The sequence below is a fragment of the Salmo salar genome, chromosome 13 (assembly GCF_965601325.2).
Source record: "Salmo salar chromosome 13, fSalSal1, whole genome shotgun sequence".
NCBI classification, from domain to species: Eukaryota; Metazoa; Chordata; class Actinopteri; order Salmoniformes; family Salmonidae; genus Salmo; species Salmo salar.
In genome coordinates, this window is record NC_138303.1 from 113,609,669 (window position 1) to 113,635,798 (window position 26,130).

The 26,130-nt window shown below is 40.3% G+C and overlaps 1 protein-coding gene across 1 annotated transcript in view; it reads right to left on the minus strand.

Moving 5' to 3' along the window:
- Positions 1–7,002: 7,002 nt before the first annotated feature.
- LOC106568587 (glutamate receptor ionotropic, NMDA 3A) overlaps positions 7,003–26,130 on the minus strand; it is a 129,083-nt gene continuing 109,955 nt past the window's right edge. The window contains exons 9-11 of the mRNA XM_045692701.2: positions 12,564–12,634; positions 10,336–10,495; positions 7,003–10,047 (exon numbers count right to left, since the gene is read on the minus strand). Coding sequence (XP_045548657.2) covers positions 9,847–10,047; positions 10,336–10,495; positions 12,564–12,634 — 432 coding nt within the window. The 3' untranslated portion in view covers positions 7,003–9,846. The remainder of the gene's footprint in view (positions 10,048–10,335; positions 10,496–12,563; positions 12,635–26,130) is intronic.

The following is a 26,130-nucleotide window of genomic DNA, read 5'->3' on the forward strand; positions in this document are numbered from 1 at the left end:
TTTAAAGTCACCATTGGCCGCAGGGTGAAATCCCTGAGCAGTTTCCTTCCTCTCCGGCAACTGGGTTAGGAAGGACGCCTGTATCTTTGTAGTGACTGGGTGTATTGATACACCATCCAAAGTGAAATTAATAACTTCACCATGCTAAAGGGATATTCAATGTCTGCTTTTTTTTTTTTACCCATCTACCAATGGGTGCCCTTCTTTGCGTGGTATTGGTAAACCTCCCTGGTCTTTGTGAATGAATCTGTTTTAAATTCACTGCTCGACTGAGGGACCTTACAATTCATCTGTATGTGTGGGCTACATAGATGAGGTAGTCATTCAAAAATCATGTTAAACACTATAATTGCACACAGAGTGAATCCATGGAATTTATTCTGTGACTTGTTAAGCACATTTTCACTCCTGAACTTATTTAGGCTTGCCTTAACAATGGGGTTGCATTTTGACTCAAGACATTTCAGCTATTAATTAATTTCTGAAAAATTGTAAAAACATAATTCCACTTTGACATTATGGGGTATTGTGTGTAGACCAGTCAGGGTTGGGTAGGTTACTTTCTAAATGTAATCTGTTACAGTTACTAGTTACATGTCCAAAATAGTCATCAGTAACTGTTGGATTACCCCAAACTCAGTAATGTAATCTGATTACATTCAGTTACTTTTAGGTTACTTTCCCTTTAAGAGGCATTAGAAGAAGACAGAAATGTATGTTACCAATTGAACGACATCTATTGCAGGATAAATCAATATTAAAGTTTGTACAGCTAGCCATATATGGATGTTTCATTTTACTTTATGGGTTGGTTATGTAGGCTTCATCTAACCCATCACTTTCTACTACATATAATAATACGATTAAATTATATCTTTACATTAAAAACCAAAGTTATCAGAATTCCAGTCATTACAATAAATGTTATACCCCTTGATCTTCAAGAATAGTACTTGGAAAAATCGAATCAAATTGTATTTCTCACCTGCGCCGAATACAACAGGTGTAGACCTCACAGTGAAACGCTTACTAACAAGCCCTAACCAACAATGCAGTTAAAACATATATATTTTTAAATACCTACAAAAATATAAGAATAAGAAATAAAAGTAAATAATATGGAAGCATAGGTTAGCCAAATTGTTTTACCTGAGCATGACCCCAAAACTGAGGACTTATTAGCCTACTCTGTTGTTTATGATTGTGTTGTCATGGACGACTGATTGGGCTCATTGATTCCAGTTGTAAAATAAATGCTGCGCTCATGGAACAGCTTTGATCACTACTGAAAAGGGCTATTTACATGGGAAACACCAATGCCATATGCTGCATTTGCTACAGGAATATATTGTTTACCTTTTAGTTGGTGACACTTTGATATCTTGATAATATGCAGCTGTTTAAAGGGCAAATCCAAAGATGAAACAATAACAAAATGGCTGCCCCGCCTCTGTTTTGGTAAAAAGCTGAAGGATGGGCCTGGAGAAATGTAACCACTCTCAGATTAATAGACAGAGCTATGGATGCAAGGACTGACCATCCATGATATCAAAAGTATTGTTTTAATGGTATGAGGCTATACAGTGTTTGTTTACATTTACAATGTTTAAATCATTGGAGAAAAACAAGCTTATATGTTGGGTTGTCATGGAGTGTGACTGTTGAACTAAACTCATGAGGCATTTATAAGTTATATTCTTCAGGAATCAATGGATATAAATATAATTTAAAAGTAAAAAAATTCATGTAGCAACAGATTGCCACTTTAAGTCTATTGAAAGTGTATGTGTCCATTAGGATTATGGAATAATTTTTGTCATCAGCATGAATTAGATTGAGCATTAAAAGCCCCACTTTTATTCCATCGGCTGCGATCCGCACCGTGCAGCTGTTGCAAGAACACATTGGTTGCAAATACAATGATTGATATGCAGCTTAAACTTCTTGAATTCAACTATTATCGAGTTCAAATACACATTTAGATTTGTAAACAGCCGTCCAGAACAACTACAATCCGTAAGGCGCAAATAGCAAAATGAGAGAGCAGCAGTGTGATTCACATCAATACGCTATGTAGATATCAGTAATGAGTGATATCCGTATCGCTGTAGACTACAACCGTTGCTGACATCCTTACCTCCATGCGTTTATTCAAATTGGCCGACAACAGTCGTACCATTGGAAGACATAGCTTGGACTGTAGCCTTCAAAAGCCTATTCCTGCTCTTTTCCCACGATTCATCAAACACATTTGGTGTGTCATCATAGTGGTCTCTGATTGGTGGTCAGACTTGTTCACGTTGAACAAATTTAAACCTGAGCCTTTTTTCAATGCTGGTTTGAATGTCATTGAGAAAATAGAGAAGGATTATAGATTTTATTTTTGCAAATATCCTTTCTGAATTTAAAAGTAATCCAAGAAGTAATCATCTAGTTTTTCAAAAGTAATCTGTAATCTGATTAAAATGTTTTCGCTGGTAATATAATGGATTACAGTTACAGTTTTTTTGTAATCCGTTACAAAAATCTACATTTAATCCATTTTAAATTCAGGCTGTAGCACAACAAAATCAGAAAAAAAGTCAAGGGGTGTGAATACTTTCTGAAGGCAACATAGCTCAGTATTTGAATTATTTATTTTATACAGTCAGTATTGCTCATCTTTATCAAGGGTGTCAATCATTTCCGACCCCACTACCGGCCAAAAGTTTTAGAACACCTCCTGATTTAAGGGTTTTTCTTTATTTTCACTATTTTCTACATTGTAGAATAATAGTGAAGACATCAAAACTATGAAATAACACATATGGAATCATGTAGTAACCAAAAAAGTGTTAAACAAATCAAAATATATTTTATATTTTATATATGAGATTCTTTAAAATAGCCACACTTTGCCTTCTTGACATCTTTGCACACTCTTGGCATTCTCTCAACCAGCTTCACCTGGATTGCTGTTTCAACAGTATTGAAGAAGAAGAAGAAGCTTCCACATATGCTGAGCACCTGTTGGTTGCTTTTCCTTCACTCTGCGGTCCGACTCATTCCAAACAATCTCAATTGGGTTGTGGTCGGGTGATTGTGGAGGCCAGGTCATCTGATGCAGCACTTCATCACTCTCCTTCTTGGTCAAATAGCCCTTAAACAGCCTGGAGGTGTGTTGGGTCATAGACCTGTTGAAAAACAAATGATAGGCCCAAACCAGAAGGGATGGCATATTGCTGCAGAATGCTGTGGTAGCCATGCTGTTTAAGTGTGCCTTGAATTCTAAATTAATCACGGACAGTGTCACCAGCAAAGCACCTCCACACCATAACACCACCTCCTCCATGCTTCACGGCGGGAAAATGCACATGCGGAGATCGTCCGTTCACCTACTCTGCGTCTCACAAAGACACGGCAGTTGGAACCAAAAATCTCAAATTTGGACTCCAGACCAAAGAACAAATTTCCACCAATCTAAAAGTACAGAGTTCTAATGGTCTAATGTCCATTGCTCGTGTTTCTTGGCCCAAGCAAGTCTCTTATTATTATTGGTGTCCTTTAGTAGTGGTTTCTTTGCAGCAAATTGACTACGAAGGCCTGATTCACACAGTCTCCTCTGAACAATTGATGTTGAGATATGTCTGTTACTTAAACTCTGTGAAGCATTTATTTGTGCTGCAATTTCTGAGGCTGGTAACTCTAATGAACTTTTCCTTTGCAGCAGAGGTAACTCTGGGTCTTCCTTTCCTGTGGCGGTCCTCATGAGAACCAGTTTCATCATAGCGCTTGATTGTTTTTGCGACTGCACTTGAAGAAACTTTTCAAAGTTCTTGAAATGTTCCGCATTCACTAACCTTAATTTCTTAAAGTAATGATGGACTGTCATTTCTCTTTGCTTATTTGAGCTGTTCTTGCCATAATATGGACTTGGTCTTTTACCAAATGGGGCTATCTTCTGTATACCACCCCAACCTTGTCACAACACAACTGATTGGCTCAAACACATTAAGAAGAAAAGAAATTCCACAAATTAACTTTTAAGAAGGCACACCTGTTAATTGAAATGCATTCCAGGTGACTACCTCATGACGCTGGTTGAGAGAATGCCAAGAGTTTGCAAAGAGGCATCAAGGTAAAGGGTGGCTACTTTGGAAGAATCTCAAATATAAAATATAGTTTGGTTTGTTTAACACTTTTTTGGTTACTAGATGGTTCCTTATGAGTTATTTCATAGTTTTGATGTCTTCCCTACTATTCTACAATGTAGAACATTTTTAAAAATTAAGAAAAACTCTTGAATGACTAGGTGTTCTAAAACGTTTGACCAGTAGTGTATGTCAGTGAGATATCATTGTCAGGAGTTTAATACAACATCCGTCCCCACTGTGAGATATCATTATCAGGAGTTTAATACAACATCCTTCCCCACTGTGAGATATCATTGTCAGGAGTTTAATACAATACAACATCCGTCCCCACTGTGAGATATCATTATCAGGAGTTTAATCCAACACAACATCCGTCCCCACTGTGAGATATCATTATCAGGAGTTTAATCCAACACAACATCCGTCCCCACTGTGAGATATCATTATCAGGAGTTTAATACAACATCCTTCCCCACTGTGAGATATCATTGTCAGGAGTTTAATACAACATCCTTCCCCACTGTGAGATATCATTGCCAGGAGTTTAATACAATACAACATCCGTCCCCACTGTGAGATATCATTATCAGGAGTTTAATCCAACACAACATCCGTCCCCACTGTGAGATATCATACTTCCAGAACGTTTTATCTTTTGAACTCTCAGTTTGACAAGAACTGATTTGCATAGAAATGTGATTTTTTTTAGATCGTTGAATTGATGAGATGAAGTTCAGATAAACAGTATCACATTAAATAAATGATGGCCTCCGTCTGCGAGATCGTTTTCTATTTATAAATATTTATAAATAGAAAACACCCAAACCCATCATCCATAAAACAACTCCTCCTCATTATCATCCTGACTGAGAACACAGCAGAACAGAACGGAGCAGAACGGAGCAGAACAGAGCAGAACAGAACGGAGCAGAACAGAACAGAACAGAACGGAGCAGAACGGAGCAGAACGGAGCAGAACAGAACAGAACGGAGCAGAACAGAACAGAGCAGAACGGAGCAGAACAGAACAGAACAGAACAGAACAGAATGGAGCAGAACAGAACAGAACGGGCAGCAGAACAGAACGGAGCAGAACAGAACAGAGCAGAACGGAGCAGAACAGAACAGAACAGAACAGAATGGAGCAGAACAGAACATAACAGAACAGAGCAGAACGGAGCAGAACAGAACAGAACAGAACAGAACGGAGCAGAACAGAACAGAACAGAACGGAGCAGAACAGAACAGAGCAGAACGGAGCAGAGCAGAACAGAGCAGAACGGAGCAGAACAGAACAGAGCAGAACAGAACAGAACGGAGCAGAACGGAGCAGAACAGAACCAGAACAGAACAGAACAGAACAGAGCAGAACGGAGCAGAACAGAACAGAACAGAACAGAACGGAGCAGAACAGAACAGAACAGAACGGAGCAGAACAGAACAGAGCAGAACGGAGCAGAACAGAACAGAGCAGAACGGAGCAGAACAGAACAGAGCAGAACAGAACAGAACGGAGCAGAACGGAGCAGAACAGAACAGAACAGAACGGAGCAGAACAGAACAGAATGGAGCAGAACAGAACAGAACAGAACGGAGCAGAACAGAACGGAGCAGAACAGAACAGAACAGAGCAGAACGGAGCAGAACAGAACAGAACAGAATGGAGCAGAACAGAACAGAACAGAACAGAACAGAACAGAGCAGAACGGAGCAGAACAGAACAGAGCAGAACAGAGCAGAACAGAACGGAGCAGAACAGAACAGAGCAGAACAGAACGGAGCACAACGGAGCAGAACAGAACGGAGCAGAACAGAACAGAACAGAATGGAGCAGAACGGAGCAGAACAGAACAGAACAGAGCAGAACAGAACAGAGCAGAACAGAGCAGAGCAGAACAGAACAGAGCAGAGCAGAACAGAACAGAACAGAACGGAGCGGAACGGAGCAGAGCAGAGCAGAGCAGAGCAGAACAGAACAGAACAGAACAGAGCAGAGCAGAGCAGAACAGAGCAGAGCAGAACAGAACAGAACAGAACAGAGCAGAGCAGAACAGAACAGAATGGAGCAGAGCAGAACAGAACAGAACGGAGCAGAGCAGAGCAGAGCAGAACAGAACAGAACAGAACATCTGTGCTGTAAGGGAAACCAAACAGACCAGAGTATTTAGTTATGCATCCCAAATGGCACCCTATTCCCTATAGTGCACTACTTTTGACCAAACCCTATTCCGTATATATCTGGTCGAAGGTAGTGCACTAACTATATAGGGAATAGGGTGTCATATGGGACACAAACCTGTGTTTAGACATCCATCAGGGTCAATGGTACTCAGCATTCAGAGGGAGAGAGGGACCGCTTCTGTTTCTGCTTCAGCTATCATAGATCATTCTGACACCTCTACAGCGCGCTCCAAATATTCACCCACCCATGTCTGCGTTCCAAAATGGCTCCCTGTTACCTTTTTTTTTAGTGCACTACTTTTGACCAGGGTCCATAGTTCTGGTCAAAAGTAGTGTGTCTATATAGGGAATAGGGTGCCATTTGGGACGCAGAACCCTGACACCTCTACTGCACGCTCATCACCGCCAGACACACCTCCTTCTGTGGCACAGTCACTCTCTGTCTCCCTAAACCCCCCCATGTTAGAGCAGGGTGGGTTCCCATGGTCTCGTTCACAAATATAAGCAAACCGTAGATTCATGAGGAAAAGGTCTGTTGTATTGTCATATTGTACCATCATTCCCTAGGTCCCCTTCTCTCTCCACATTAGGTCTCAGGTGAGTATAAGAGTACTTATTCTGTATTAAACAAGATGTCCAATATTATGGGAGGAGAGAGGAACAACAAAAATATAAACACAACATGTACAAGTGTTGGTCCCATGTTTAATGAGCTGAAATTAATGATTCCCCAGAAAATGTCCATGTGCACAAAAAAAAGCTTATTTCTCTCAAATTTTGTGCACAAATGTGTTTACATCCCTGTTAATGAGCATTTCTCCTTTGCCAAGATAATCCACCACCCGACAGGTGTTGCATATCAAGAAGCTGATTAAACAGCATGATCATTGCATACAGTAGGTGCAGTTTGTGCTGGGGGCCAATAAAAGGCCACTCTAAAATGTGCAGTTTTGTCACACAATGACACAGATGTCTCAAGTTTTGAGAGAGAGTGCAATTGGCATGCTGATTGCAGGAATGTCCACCAGAGCTGTTGCCAGAGAATTTAATGTTCATTTCTCTACCATAAGCTGCCTCCGTTGTTTTAGAGAATTTGGCAGTACGTCCAACCGGCCTCACAACCGCAGACCACGTGTAACCACGCCAACCCAGGACCTCCACATCCGGCTTCTTCACCTGCGGGATCGTCTGAGACCAGCCACCCGGACATCTGATTAAACTGCACAACCAAAGATATCTGCACAAACAGAAACCGTCTCAGGGAAGCTCATCTACGTGCTCGTTGTCCTCACCAGGGTCTTGACCTGACTGCAGTTCGGTGTCGTAACCGACTTCAGTGGGCGAATACTCACCTTCGAAGGCCACTGGCACGCTGGACAAAATGGGTACTTCATGGATGAATCCCGGTTTCACCTCTATGATGGTGGTGTCGTGTGGGACTCTGGGTCGTCTGGCGAGCGGTTTGCTGTTGTCAACGTTGTAAACAGAGTGGCGCCATGTTGGCGGTGGGGTTGTGGAATGGGGCAGGCATAAACTACGGACAACGAACACAATTGCATTTTATCGATGGCAATTTGAATGTCGAGAAATATCGTGACGAGATCATGAGGCCCATTTTCGTGCCATTCATTACCTCATCACAAGGATCTGCACACAATTTCTGGAAGCTGAAAATGTCCCAGTTCTTCCATGGCCTGCGTACTCACCAGACATGTCACCTGTTGAGCATGTTTGGGATGCTCTGGATCGACGTGTACGACAGAGTGTTCCAGTTCCCACCGATATCCAGCAACTTCGCACAGCCATTGAAGAGGAGTGGGACAACATTCCACAGGCCACAATCAACAGCCTGATCAACTCTATGTGAAGGAGATGTGTCGCACTGCATGAGGCAAATGGTGGTCACACCAGATACTGACTGGTTTTCTGATCCACACACCCTTTTTTTAAGGTATTTGCGACCAACAGATGCAGATCTGTATTCCCAGTCATGTGAAATCCATAGATTAGGACCTAATGAATTCATTTAAATTGACTAATTTCTTTATATGAACTGTAACTCAGTAAAATCGTTGAAATTGTTGTATGTTGTGTTTATATTTTAGTTCAGTGAATATTGAAATAATTCATCCAGGACAGGGATCAGGTTCCATCCAGGACAAGGGATCAGGTTCCATCCAGGACAAGGGATCAGGTTCCATCCAGGACAAGGGATCAGGTTCCATCCAGGACAGGGATCAGGTTCCATCCAGGACAGGGATCAGGTTCCATCCAGGACAAGGGATCAGGTTCCATCCAGGACAAGGGATCAGGTTCCATCCAGGACAAGGGATCAGGTTCCATCCAGGACAGGGATCAGGTTCCATCCAGGACAGGGATCAGGTTCCATCCAGGACAAGGGATCAGGTTCCATCCAGGACAAGGGATCAGGTTCCATCCAGGACAAGGGATCAGGTTCCATCCAGGACAAGGGATCAGGTTCCATCCAGGACAAGGGATCAGGTTCCATCCAGGACAAGGGATCAGGTTCCAAGGCTTTGGGTGCAGATAGTGTTCCTTCTGGTTAACTCCTCTGTCAGAGAGATCTTGGAGGATAGAGGTGGAGACAGTGTTCCTCTGGTTAACTCATCAGAGAGATCTTGGAGATTGGAGGTGGAGAGCAGACAGTGTTCCAGGGCCACAGGGCTCAGGGAGCAGCCGTGGTGGTTTGCTTTGGGGCTCTGGGCCTGGGGTTAGTCCTGCTGGTATCTGGGTCTCGGGCTGTTGTCCTCCTGCTGGTCCCATGTGCTGCTCTCGGACTCAGGGATATCAGGGTTTAGTTTTGTCGTGGTACTCCTCCAGCCTCAGTGTTCCTGTGTATCTTATGTCTAGTCCTCAACTCCGGTATGGCTCCATCCTCTATCCAGGGGTGTTGTGTGTCTGCTGGTAGCTCCAGCCTCTATTAAGGGGTGTTGTGTGTCTGCTGGTAGCTCCAGCCTCTATTAAGGGGTGTTGTGTGTCTGCTAGTAGCTCCAGCCTCTATTCAGATATCTTGTGTCTGCTGGTAGCTCCAGCCTCTATTCAGATATCTTGTGTCTGCTGGTAGCTCCAGCCTCTATTCAGATATCTTGTGTCTGCTGGTAGCTCCAGCCTCTATTCAGATATCTTGTGTCTGCTGGTAGCTCCAGCCTCTATCCAGGGGTGTTGTGTGTCTGCTGGTATCTCCAGCCTCTATCCAGGGGGGTTGTGTGTCTGCTGGTAGCTCCATCCTCTATCCAGGGGTGTTGTGTGTCTGGTAGTAGCTCCAGCCTCTATTCAGGGGTGTTGTGTGTCTGGTAGTAGCTCCAGCCTCTATTCAGGGGTGTTGTGTGTCTGCTGGTATCTCCAGCCTCTATTCAGGGGTGTTGTGTGTCTGCTGGTATCTCCAGCCTCTATCCAGATAGCTTGTGTCTGCTGGTACCAGTTGTGACAGAGTTAGCTTCATAGCCTCACTCACCAGCTTGTAATGTCTTCACTCGCGATATTGACTTGGTACCTTTTTTCTATAGCGTAATTACTCTGTCATGTTGTGTGTCTTCTGGTACTGCTCCAGCTCCCTCTTTTTCTTCATGGCGATGTGCAGCTGCTGTTTGATGATGGTAATGTGTGTCTCCAGCTCTGACAACTCCTGCAGCATGGGGTTGGTCTTGGTTTTTAGACCCACCTGGACCAGGTCTGTCCTCCCGTTAGAGGTGACCTGTAGGGGGCTCTTCACCTGAAGAGGAAGAGGAGAAAATAAGAGAAATTTAGACACTTTCACCCAATCAAATGGCACGAATCAAAACATAAATAACATATGAGAAGTTTTAGAAATTACCCTCTGATTTGATACATCAATTCTGACTACATCCTATCTACTGATATTGCCTGTAACTGTATGTAATAAGGCTGTAGAATACAGGAAATAGTTCCTACAGGGGTTTAAAAAATGTACAATTTCCCAACAAGACTCCCCCTCTCCAAAAAAGTAGTCCCTTATTTTTCTGCGCTTGAGGTGGCCTACCTGAGGAGGAAGAAGAGGGCAGTCACAGGGGGGGTACTCCAGATGGGACTCCTGAGGACGCTGCTTCCTTCTGTTGCAGTTGCAGTTGGACTCTGAGCTGCTCCATGGTACACATGGCTGCTCCTGTTGGTGGTGGTGATGGTTGTTACCCACGTTGCACCTTTGGGGGTCGAACAAAAACACATCTTTAGGGACGTTGATTTGCATCCCAAATGGCACTGTATTCCCTATAGTGTACTACTTTAGACCAGGGCCTATAGTGTACTGCTTTAGACCAGGGCCTATAGTGTACTGCTTTATACCAGGGCCTATAGTGTACTGCTTTAGACCAGGGCCTATAGTGTACTGCTTTAGACCAGGGCCTATAGTGTACTGCTTTAGACCAGGGCCTATAGTGTACTACTTTAGACCAGGACCTATAGTGTACTGCTTTAGACCAGGGCCTATAGTGTACTACTTTAGACCAGGGCACTACTTTAGACCAGGGCCTATAGTGTACTACTTTTAGACCAGGGCACTACTTTAGACCAGGGCCTATAGTGCACTATAGAACCTGCTATCTGATGCAGTGGAAGCTCCTCAGAGGAGGTGAATTTCATTTAAAAAAAATTGTAATACATTTAAAATTATATCCTTTTTTAGATAAAACAATACTAATTATAATCACATGTCACCAAATAAAACACACTGTTTTGCAATGAAGGTCTACAGTAGCCTCAACAGCACTCTGTAGGGTAGCACCATGGTGTAGCCGGAGGACAGCTAGCTTCCGTCCTCCTCTGTGTACATTGACTTCAATACAAATCCTAGGAGGCTCATGGATCTTACCCCATTCCATAGACTTACACAGTAATTATGCCAACTTCTGGAGGACGTCCTCCAGCCTATCAGAACTCTTGCAGCATGAACTGACATGTTGCCTACCCAATCAAAGGATCAGAAAATTAATCTAGTACTGAAAGCATAAGCTACAGTTAGCTAGCACCGCAGTGCATAAAATGTGGTGAATAGTTGACTCAAAGAAAGAGAAAGACAGTTAAAAAAAATATTTATTCCAAAATGAAGGAGAAGCAAGATAGAAATAGTTTCACTTAATTAGCTAGTAAATGCATCTAGCTAGTTTAGCCTTCTGAAACACCCTGCTCCAACAGACGGATTCTAGCTAGCTGGCTAGGACTATCCAACACAACACTGGAATTCTTCCAAGTCAAGGTAAGCTTTTGGTTTTACAAATGTATTGCCACCGGTGTGTCAGTGCTTACTGACTATACAAATGTAATGTTACTGCATGATTTTAGTGGGTTTATTAACATGTTTGTTTTATAAGCTATGCTGACTATGACATTACTTTAGCTAATATGGTGACAACGATGTAGGCTGTGTGTAGCGGTTATGATATGGTTTGGCTTGGAAATGATTTTTCGCCTGGTCACATACAGCTGATGTGTTGTGCATTGAAGTCCACAGACGAAGGGAATAGGTGAGAGGAGTAGAGCGCATAGATGCCAAAAGGAATACAACGTGGCTGCTATGAAAGTGAACTGTGTTTACGCGTGATCAGGGGTGTATTCATTCCGACCGATTCTGTTTAAAAAATGTTTCTTAAACGGAAGCAAACGGAACAAAACGTGGATAAACGTACCTGAATTTGTTCAATAGAAACTCTCGTTTACAACTGTTGGATTAATAATTACACCTTACATCAGCTAGATGCAGGCACGAGTGTGCAAGGTGGTATTGAATGAGTCACTGTCTGTCCATGTGTCACTGTCTGTCATCTCAAATTTGTCTCTCGACCTGTGTGCACCTACGCTGGAAACTTTCATTCATAGGCTACGTTATTGAAACCTCATGATGGGTATAGGGAAAATTAGAGTATCATATAGTAGCCTCAACCTATTAATGTTACATTGAGCTGGGATGACAGTCATCCAATACGCTGTAATAAGAATAAGGCCATTCTCATGAAAAATTATTCTAATCCCTCATCTTAAACGGCACTGACCGCCACTGATCTGATGCAGACATGATCCACAGCCAGTTAACAGGGTGTCACACATCATCCCGTCACTACTGTCATCACTGACAATTCAATTTGCTAAAATGTGATTTAAAAAAAACAAGTGAAACACGCTGTCAAACTGGCACATTAAATCAAACGTTTTCTCAAGTCAATCAATCAGCGGTCTGTCAACTTGCTTCCTTATGGCACGTCAATGATTTGTTACCTTTTTTCCATCTTGGCGACAGTCTGCAGTTTATCGTCGTTGAAAGATGCGTTCATAGCTCTGTGTAATCTCTGAGGGACAGAGCAAAAAAACACGAAAGACATTAGAAACACACCAAAAAGAAACACACCATCAATTACAAACACACCAAACAGAAACACAACTTCAATTAGAAACACACCAGACAGAAACACAACAGATATTAGAAACACACCAGATATTAGAAACACACCAGACATTAGAAACACACCAGATATTAGAAACACACCAGACAGAAACACACCAAACAGAAACACACCAGACATTAGAAACACACCAGATATTAGAACACACCAGACAGAAACACACCAGATATTAGAATCACACCAGATATTAGAAACACACCAGACATTAGAAACACACCAGATATTAGAATCACACCAGACAGAAATACCCCAGACAGAAACACACCAGATATTAGAATCACACCAGACAGAAACACACCAGACAGAAACACACCAGATATTAGAAACACACCAGACATTAGAAACACACCAGACATTAGAAACACACCAGATATTAGAAACACACCAGACAGAAACACACCAGATATTACAAACACACCAGACAGAAACACACCAGACAGAAACACACCAGACAATAGAAACACACCAGACATTAGAAACACACCAGACATTAGAAACACACCAGATATTAGAAACACACCAGATATTAGAAACACACCAGATATTAGAAACACATCAGACAGAAACACACCAGATATTAGAAATACACCAGACATTAGAAACACACCAGATATTAGAAACACACCAGACATTAGAAACACACCAGATATTAGAAACACACCAGACATTAGAAACACACCAGATATTAGAAACACACCAGATATTAGAAACACACCAGACAGAAACACACCAGATATTAGAAACAGACCAGATATCAGAAACAAACCAGGCATTGGAAACACACCAGCTATTAGAAACACACCAGACAGAAACACACCAGATATTAGAAAGACACCAGATATTAGAAACACACCAGATATTAGAAACACACCAGACAGAAACACACCAGATATTAGAAACACACCAGATTTTAGAACACACCAGACAGAAACACACCAGATATTAAAATCACACCAGACAGAAACACACCAGACAGAAACACACCAGACATTAGAAACACACCAGACATTAGAAACACACCAGACATTAGAAACACACCAGACATTAGAAACACACCAGATATTACAAACACACCAGACATTAGAAACACACCAGATATTAGAAACACACCAGATATTAGAAACACACCAGACAGAAACACACCAGATATTAGAATCACACCAGACAGAAACACACCAGATATTAGAATCACACCAGACAGAAACACACCAGACAGAAACACACCAGATATTAGAAACACACCAGATATTAGAAACACACCAGACATTAGAAACACACCAGACAGAAACACACCAGACAGAAACACACCAGATATTAGAAAAACACCAGATATTAGAAACACACCAGACAGAAACACACCAGACAGAAACACACCAGACAAAAGAAACACACCAGACATTAGAAACAACCAGATATTAGAAACACACCAGATATTAGAAACACACCAGATATTAGAAATAAACCAGAAGGAAACACACCAGAGATTAGAAATACACCAGATATTAGAAACACACCAGATATTAGAAACACACCAGACAGAAACACACCAGACATTAGAAACACACCAGATATTAGAAACACACCAGATATCAGAAACAAACCAGGCATTGGAAACACACCAGCTATTAGAAACACACCAGACAGAAACACACCAGGCAGAAACACACCAGATATTAGAAACACACCAGACAGAAACACACAAAAAAGAAACACACCAGACATTAGAAACACACCAGATATTAGAACACACCAGACAGAAACACACCAGATATTAGAATCACACCAGACAGAAACACACCAGACAGAAACACACCAGACATTAGAAACACACCAGACATTAGAAACACACCAGACATTAGAAACACACCAGATATTAGAAACACACCAGACATTAGAAACACACCAGATATTAGAAACACACCAGATATTAGAAACACACCAGACAGAAACACACCAGAAAGAAACACACCAGACAGAAACACACCAGACATTAGAAAAACAGCAGATATTAGAAACACACCAGACATTAGAAACACACCAGATATTAGAAACACACCAGACATTAGAAACACACCAGATATTAGAAACACACCAGACATTAGAAACACACCAGATATTAGAAACACACCAGATATTAGAAACACACCAGAAGGAAACACACCAGACATTAGAAATACACCAGATATTAGAAACACACCAGATATTAGAAACACACCAGACATAAACACACCAGACATTAGAAAAACACCAGATATTAGAAACACACCAGACATTAGAAACACACCAGACAGAAACACACCAGATATTAGAAACACACCAGACATTAGAAACACACCAGACATTAGAAACACAAAAGATATTAGAAACACACCAGTTATTAGAAACACACCAGACAGAAACACACCAGATATTAGAAACACACCAGATATTAGAAACACACCAGACAGAAACACACCAGACATTAGAAACACACCAGATATTAAAAACAAACCAGATATTAGAAACACACCAGACAGAAACACACCAGATATTAGAATCACACCAGACAGAAACACACCAGATATTAGAATCACACCAGACAGAAACACACCAGATATTAGAATCACACCAGACAGAAACACACCAGATATTAGAAACACACCAGCTATTAGAAACACACCAGACATTAGAAACACACCAGACAGAAACACACCAGACAGAAACACACAAGACATTAGAAAAACACCAGATATTAGAAACACACCAGACATTAGAAACACACCAGATATTAGAAACACACCAGACAGAAACACACCAGACAGAAACACACCAGACAAAAGAAACACACCAGACATTAGAAACACACCAGATATTAGAAACACACCAGATATTAGAAATAAACCAGAAGGAAACACACCAGAGATTAGAAATACACCAGATATTAGAAACACACCAGATATTAGAAACACACCAGATAGAAACACAGCAGCCATTAGAAACACACCAGACATTAGAAACAAACCAGACATTGAAACACACCAGACATTAGAAACAAACCAGACATTGAAACACACCAGACATTAGAAACACACCAAATATTAGAAACACCCCAGATATTAGAAACACACCAGACAGAAACACAGCAGCCATTAGAAATACACCAGATATTAGAAACAAACCAGACATTGAAACACACCAGACATTAGAAAAAAACCAGATATTAGAAACACACCAGACAGAAACACACCGGACATTAGAAACACACCAGATATTAAAAACAAACCAGGCATTGGAAACACACCAGCTATTAGAAACACACCAGCTATTAGAAACACACCAGATATTAGAAACACACCAGACAGAAACACACCAGATATTACAATCACACCAGACAGAAACACACCAGACAGAAACACACCAGACATTAGAAACACACCAGACATTAGAAACACACCAGACATTTGAAACACACCAGATATTAGAAACACACCAGACAGAAACACACCAGATATTAGAAACACACCAGATATTAGAAACACACCAGACAGAAACACACCAGACAGAAACACACAAGACATTAGAAAAACACCAGATATTAGAAACACACCAGACATTAGAAACACACCAGATATTAGAAACACACCAGACAGAAACACACCAGACATTAGAAACACACCAGATATTAGAAACACACCAGATATCAGAAACACACCAGATATTAGAAAGACACCAGATATTAGAAACACACCAGATATTAGAAACACACCAGACAGAAACACACCAAACAGAAACACACCAGACATTAGAAACACACCAGATATTAGAACACACCAGACAGAAACACACCAGATATTAGAATCACACCAGACAGAAACACACCAGACAGAAACACACCAGATATTAGAAACACACCAGACATTAGAAACACACCAGACATTAGAAACACACCAGATATTAGAAACACACCAGTTATTAGAAACACACCAGACAGAAACACACCAGACATTAGAACTACACCAGACAGAAACACACCAGATATTAGAAACACACCAGTTATTAGAAACACACCAGACAGAAACACACCAGACATTAGAAATACACCAGACAGAAACACACCAGATATTAGAAACACACCAGACATTAGAAACATACCAGACATTAGAAACACACCAGATATTAGCAACACACCAGACATTAGAAACACACCAGACAGAAACACACCAGACAGAAACACACCAGATATTAGAAACACACCAGACATTAGAAACACACCAGACATTAGAAACACACCAGACATTAGAAACACACCAGACAGAAACACACCAGATATTAGAAACACACCAGATATTAGAAACACACCAGACAGAAACAAACCAGATATTAGAAACACAAAATATATTAGAAACACACCAGACAGAAACACACCAGTTATTAGAAACACACCAGACAGAAACACACCAGATATTAGAAACACACCAGATATTAGAAACACACCAGACAGAAACACACCAGACATTAGAAACACACCAGACAGAAACACACCAGATATTACAATCACACCAGACAGAAACACACCAGACAGAAACACACCAGACATTAGAAACACACCAGACATTAGAAACACACCAGACATTAGAAACACACCAGACATTAGAAACACACCAGACAGAAACAAACCAGACAGAAACACACCAGATATTAGAAACACACCAGTTATTAGAAACACACCAGACAGAAACACACCAGACATTAGAAATACACCAGACAGAAACACACCAGATATTAGAAACACACCAGACATTAGAAACATACCAGACAGAAACAAACCAGATATTAGAAACACACCAGATATTAGAAACACACCAGACATTAGAAACACAGCAGACAGAAACACACCAGACATTAGAAACACACCAGATATTAGAAACACACCAGACATTAGAAACACACCAGATATTAGAAACACACCAGACAGAAACACACCAGACAGAAACACACATGACAGAAACACACCAGACAATAGAAACACACCAGACATTAGAAACACACCAGACATTAGAAAAACACCAGACATTAGAAACACACCAGATATTAGAAACACACCAGATATTAGAAACACACCAGACAGAAACACACCAGATATTAGAACACCCCAGACAGAAACACACCAGATATTAGAATCACACCAGACATTAGAAACACACCAGACATTTGAAACACACCAGATATTAGAAACACACCAGATATTAGAAACACACCAGACATTAGAAACACACCAGACAGAAACACACCCGATATTAGAATCACACCAGACAGAAACACACCAGACAGAAACACACCAGATATTAGAAACACACCAGACATTAGAAACACACCAGACATTTGAAACACACCAGATATTAGAAACACACCAGATATTAGAAACACACCAGACATTAGAAACACACAAGACATTAGAAAAACACCAGATATTAGAAACACACCGGACATTAGAAACACACCAGATATTAGAAACACACCAGACAGAAACACACCAGACAGAAACACACCAGACAATAGAAACACACCAGACATTAGAAAGACACCAGATATTAGAAACACACCAGATATTAGAAACACACCAGACAGAAACACACCAGACATTAGAAACACACCAGATATTAGAAACACACCAGATATCAGAAACAAACCAGGCATTGGAAACACACCAGCTATTAGAAACACACCAGACAGAAACACACCAGGCAGAAACACACCAGATATTAGAAAGACACCAGATATTAGAAACACACCAGACAGAAACACACCAAACAGAAACACACCAGACATTAGAAACACACCAGATATTAGAACACACCAGACAGAAACACACCAGATATTAGAAACACACCAGACAGAAACACACCAGACATTAGAAACACACCAGATATTAGAAACACACCAGATATCAGAAACAAACCAGGCATTGGAAACACACCAGCTATTAGAAACACACCAGACAGAAACACACCAGGCAGAAACACACCAGATATTAGAAAGACACCAGATATTAGAAACACACCAGACAGAAACACACCAAACAGAAACACACCAGACATTAGAAACACACCAGATATTAGAACACACCAGACAGAAACACACCAGATATTAGAAACACACCAGACAGAAACACACCAAACAGAAACACACCAGACATTAGAAACACACCGGATATTAGAACACACCAGACAGAAACACACCAGATATTAGAAACACACCAGACATTAGAAACACACCAGACAGAAACACACCAGACAGAAACACACCAGATATTAGAAACACACCAGACATTAGAAATACACCAGATATTAGAAACACACCAGATATTAGAAACATACCAGACAGAAACAAACCAGATATTAGAAACACACCAGATATTAGAAACACACCAGACAGAAACACACCAGATATTAGAAACACACCAGATATTAGAAACACACCAGACAGAAACACACCAGACATTAGAAACACACCAGATATTAAAAACAAACCAGGCATTGGAAACACACCAGCTATTAGAAACACACCAGCTATTAGAAACACACCAGATATTAGAAACACACCAGACAGAAACACACCAGATATTAGAAAGACACCAGATATTACGAAATCACACCAGACAGAAACACACCAGACAGAAACACACCAGACATTAGAAACACACCAGACATTAGAAACACACCAGACATTAGAAACACACCAGACATTAGAAACACACCAGACATTAGAAACACACCAGACAGAAACACACCAGACAGAAACACACCAGACAGAAACACACCAGATATTAGAAACACACCAGATATTAGAAACACACCAGTTATTAGAAACACACCAGACAGAAACACACCAGACAGAAACAAACCAGCTATTAGAAACACACCAGATATTAGAAACACACCAGACATTAGAAACACACCAGACAGAAACACACCAGACATTAGAAACACACCAGATATTAGAAACACACCAGACATTAGAAACACACCAGATATTAGAAACACACCAGATATTAGAAACACACCAGATATTAGAAACACACCAGTTATTAGAAACACACCAGACAGAAACACACCAGACAGAAACAAACCAGCTATTAGAAACACACCAGATATTAGAAACACACCAGACATTAGAAACACACCAGACAGAAACACACCAGACATTAGAAACACACCAGATATTAGAAACACACCAGACATTAGAAACACACCAGACATTAGAAAAACACCAGACATTAGAAACACACCAGATATTAGAAACACACCAGATATTAGAAACACACCAGACAGAAACACACCAGATATTAGAACACCCCAGACAGAAACACACCAGATATTAGAATCACACCAGACAGAAACACACCAGATATTAGAATCACACCAGACAGAAACACACCAGACAGAAACACACCAGATATTAGAAACACACCAGACATTAGAAACACACCAGACATTTGAAACACACCAGATATTAGAAACACACCAGATATTAGAAACACACCAGACATTAGAAACACACTAGACAGAAACACACCAGACAGAAACACACAAGACATTAGAAAAACACCAGATATTAGAAACACACCAGACATTAGAAACACACCAGATATTAGAAACACACCAGACAGAAACACACCAGACAGAAACACACCAGACAATAGAAACACACCAGACATTAGAAACACACCAGACATTAGAAACACACCAGACAGAAACACACCAGACATTAGAAACACACCAGATATTAGAAACACACCAGATATCAGAAACAAACCAGGCATTGGAAACACACCAGCTATTAGAAACACACCAGACAGAAACACACCAGGCAGAAACACACCAGATATTAGAAAGACACCAGATATTAGAAACACACCAGATATTAGAAACACACCAGACAGAAACACACCAAACAGAAACACACCAGACATTAGAAACACACCAGATATTAGAACACACCAGACAGAAACACACCAGATATTAGAATCACACCAGACAGAAACACACCAGACAGAAACACACCAGACATTAGAAACACACCAGACATTAGAAACACACCAGACATTAGAAACACACCAGATATTAGAAACACACCAGACATTAGAAACACACCAGATATTAGAAACACACCAGACAGAAACACACCAGACAGAAACACACCAGACAATAGAAACACACCAGACATTAGAAACACACCAGACATTAGAAACACACCAGATATTAGAAACACACCAGATATTAGAACACACCAGTCAGAAACACACCAGATATTAGAATCACACCAGACAGAAACACACCAGACAGAAACACACCAGATATTAGAAACACACCAGACATTAGAAACACACCAGACATTAGAAACACACCAGATATTAGAAACACACCAGACAGAAACACACCAGACAGAAACACACCAGATATTAGAAACACACCAGTTATTAGAAACACACCAGACAGAAACACGCAGCCATTAGAAACACACCAGATATTAGAAACACACATGACATTAGAAACACACCAGACATTAGAAACACACCAGACAGAAACACACCAGACAGAAACACACCAGATATTAGAAACACACCAGTTATTAGAAACACACCAGACAGAAACACGCAGCCATTAGAAACACACCAGATATTAGAAACACACCAGATATTTGAAACACACCAGACAGAAACACACCAGATATTAGAAACACACCAGATATCAGAAACAAACCAGGCATTGGAAACACACCAGCTATTAGAAACACACCAGCTATTAGAAACACACCAGATATTAGAAACACACCAGGCAGAAACACACCAGATATTAGAAACACACCAGATATTAGAAACACACCAGACAGAAACAAACCAGATATTAGAAACACACCAGACAGAAACACACCAGACATTAGAAACACACCAGACATTAGAAACACACCAGACAGAAACACACCAGACATTAGAAACACACATGACATTAGAAACACACCAGATATTAGAAACACACCAGACATTAGAAACACACCAGACAGAAACACACCAGACAGAAACACACCAGATATTAGAAACACACCAGATATTATAAACACACCAGATACTAGAAACACACCAGACATTAGAAACATACCAGACAGAAACACACCAGATATTAGAAACACAACAGACATTAGAAACACACCAGACAGAAACACACCAGACATTAGAAACACAGCAGATATTAGAAACACACCAGATAGAAACACAGCAGCCATTAGAAACACACCAGACATTAGAAACAAACCAGACATTGAAACACACCAGACATTAGAAACACACCAAATATTAGAAACACCCCAGATATTAGAAACACACCAGACAGAAACACAGCAGCCATTAGAAATACACCAGATATTAGAAACAAACCAGACATTGAAACACACCAGACATTAGAAAAAAACCAGATATTAGAAACACACCAGATATTAGAAACACACCAGATAGAAACACACCAGACATTAGAAACACAGCAGACATTAGAAACATACCAGACAGAAACAAACCAGATATTAGAAACACACCAGATATTAGAAACACACCAGACATTAGAAACACACCAGACAGAAACACACCAGATATTAGAAACACACCAGATATTAGAAACACACCAGATATTAGAAACACACCAGACAGAAACACAGCAGCCATTAGAAACTCACCAGATATTACAAACACACCAGACATTAGCAATACACCAGACAGAAACACACCAGACATTAGAAACACACCAGATATTAGAAACACACCAGATATCAGAAATAAACCAGGCATTGGAAACCCACCAGCTATTAGAAACACACCAGATATTAGAAACACACCAGACAGAAACACACCAAACAGAAACACACAAGATATTAGAATTACACCAGACAGAAACACACCAGACATTAGAAACACACCAGATATTAGAAACACACCAGACATTAGAAACACACCAGACAGAAACACACCAGACATTAGAAACACACCAGACATGAGAAAAACACCAGATATTAGAAACACACCAGACATTAGAAACACACCAGACATTAGAAACACACCAGGCAGAAACACACCAGACAGAAACACACCAGACAATAGAAACACACCAGACATTAGAAACACACCAGACATTTGAAACACACCAGATATTAGAAACACACCAGATATTAGAAACACACCAGATATTAGAAACAAAACAGATATTAGAAACACACCAGATATTAGAAACACACCAGATATTAGAAACACACCAGATATTAGAAACACACCAGATATTAGAAACACACCAGACAGAAACACACCAGATATTAGAAACACACCAGACATCAGAAAGACAACAGATATTAGAAACACACCAGACAGAAACACACCAGATATCAGAAATAAACCAGGCATTGGAAACACACCAGCTATTAGAAACACACCAGATATTAGAAACACACCAGACAGAAAAAAACCAAACAGAAACACAACAGACATTAGAAACACACCAGATATTAGAACACACCAGACAGAAACACACCAGATATTAGAATCACACCAGACAGAAACACACCAGACAGAAACACACCAGACATTAGAAACACACCAGACATTAGAAACACACCAGGTATTAGAAACACACCAGACATTAGAAACACACCAGACATTAGAAACACACCAGACATTAGAAACACACCAGATATTAGAAACACACCAGACAGAAACACACCAGACAGATACACACCAGATATTAGAAACACACCAGATATTAGAAACACACCAGACAGAAACACACCAGATATTAGAAACACACCAGACAGAAACACACCAGAAATTAGAAACACACCAGATATTAGAAATACATCAAACATTAGAAACACACCAGATATTAGAAACACACCAGACAGAAACACACCAGATACTAGAAACACACAAGACATTAGAAACACACCAGATATTAGAAACACAACAGACATTAGAAACGCACCAGACAGAAACACACCAGACAGAAACACACCAGACATTAGAAACACACCAGATATTAGAAACACACCAGACAGAAACACACCAGATATTAGAAACACACCAGACATTAGAAACACACCAGACATTAGAAACACACCAGATATTAGAAACACACCAGACAGAAACACACCAGACAGAAACACACCAGATATTAGAAACACACCAGTTATTAGAAACACACCAGACAGAAACACGCAGCCATTAGAAACACACCAGATATTAGAAACACACATGACATTAGAAACACACCAGACATTAGAAACACACCAGACAGAAACACACCAGACAGAAACACACCAGATATTAGAAACACACCAGTTATTAGAAACACACCAGACAGAAACACGCAGCCATTAGAAACACACCAGATATTAGAAACACACCAGATATTTGAAACACACCAGACAGAAACACACCAGATATTAGAAACACACCAGATATCAGAAACAAACCAGGCATTGGAAACACACCAGCTATTAGAAACACACCAGCTATTAGAAACACACCAGATATTAGAAACACACCAGGCAGAAACACACCAGATATTAGAAACACACCAGATATTAGAAACACACCAGACAGAAACAAACCAGATATTAGAAACACACCAGACAGAAACACACCAGACATTAGAAACACACCAGACATTAGAAACACACCAGACAGAAACACACCAGACATTAGAAACACACATGACATTAGAAACACACCAGATATTAGAAACACACCAGACATTAGAAACACACCAGACAGAAACACACCAGACAGAAACACACCAGATATTAGAAACACACCAGATATTATAAACACACCAGATACTAGAAACACACCAGACATTAGAAACATACCAGACAGAAACACACCAGATATTAGAAACACAACAGACATTAGAAACACACCAGACAGAAACACACCAGACATTAGAAACACAGCAGATATTAGAAACACACCAGATAGAAACACAGCAGCCATTAGAAACACACCAGACATTAGAAACAAACCAGACATTGAAACACACCAGACATTAGAAACACACCAAATATTAGAAACACACCAGATATTAGAAACACACCAGACAGAAACACAGCAGCCATTAGAAATACACCAGATATTAGAAACAAACCAGACATTGAAACACACCAGACATTAGAAAAAAACCAGATATTAGAAACACACCAGATATTAGAAACACACCAGATAGAAACACACCAGACATTAGAAACACAGCAGACATTAGAAACATACCAGACAGAAACAAACCAGATATTAGAAACACACCAGATATTAGAAACACACCAGACATTAGAAACACACCAGACAGAAACACACCAGATATTAGAAACACACCAGATATTAGAAACACACCAGATATTAGAAACACACCAGACAGAAACACAGCAGCCATTAGAAACTCACCAGATATTACAAACACACCAGACATTAGCAATACACCAGACAGAAACACACCAGACATTAGAAACACACCAGATATTAGAAACACACCAGATATCAGAAATAAACCAGGCATTGGAAACACACCAGCTATTAGAAACACACCAGATATTAGAAACACACCAGACAGAAACACACCAAACAGAAACACACAAGATATTAGAATTACACCAGACAGAAACACACCAGACATTAGAAACACACCAGATATTAGAAACACACCAGACATTAGAAACACACCAGACAGAAACACACCAGACATTAGAAACACACCAGACATGAGAAAAACACCAGATATTAGAAACACACCAGACATTAGAAACACACCAGACATTAGAAACACACCAGGCAGAAACACACCAGACAGAAACACACCAGACAATAGAAACACACCAGACATTAGAAACACACCAGACATTTGAAACACACCAGATATTAGAAACACACCAGATATTAGAAACACACCAGATATTAGAAACAAAACAGATATTAGAAACACACCAGATATTAGAAACACACCAGATATTAGAAACACACCAGATATTAGAAACACACCAGATATTAGAAACACACCAGACAGAAACACACCAGATATTAGAAACACACCAGACATCAGAAAGACAACAGATATTAGAAACACACCAGACAGAAACACACCAGATATCAGAAATAAACCAGGCATTGGAAACACACCAGCTATTAGAAACACACCAGATATTAGAAACACACCAGACAGAAACACACCAAACAGAAACACAACAGACATTAGAAACACACCAGATATTAGAACACACCAGACAGAAACACACCAGATATTAGAATCACACCAGACAGAAACACACCAGACAGAAACACACCAGACATTAGAAACACACCAGACATTAGAAACACACCA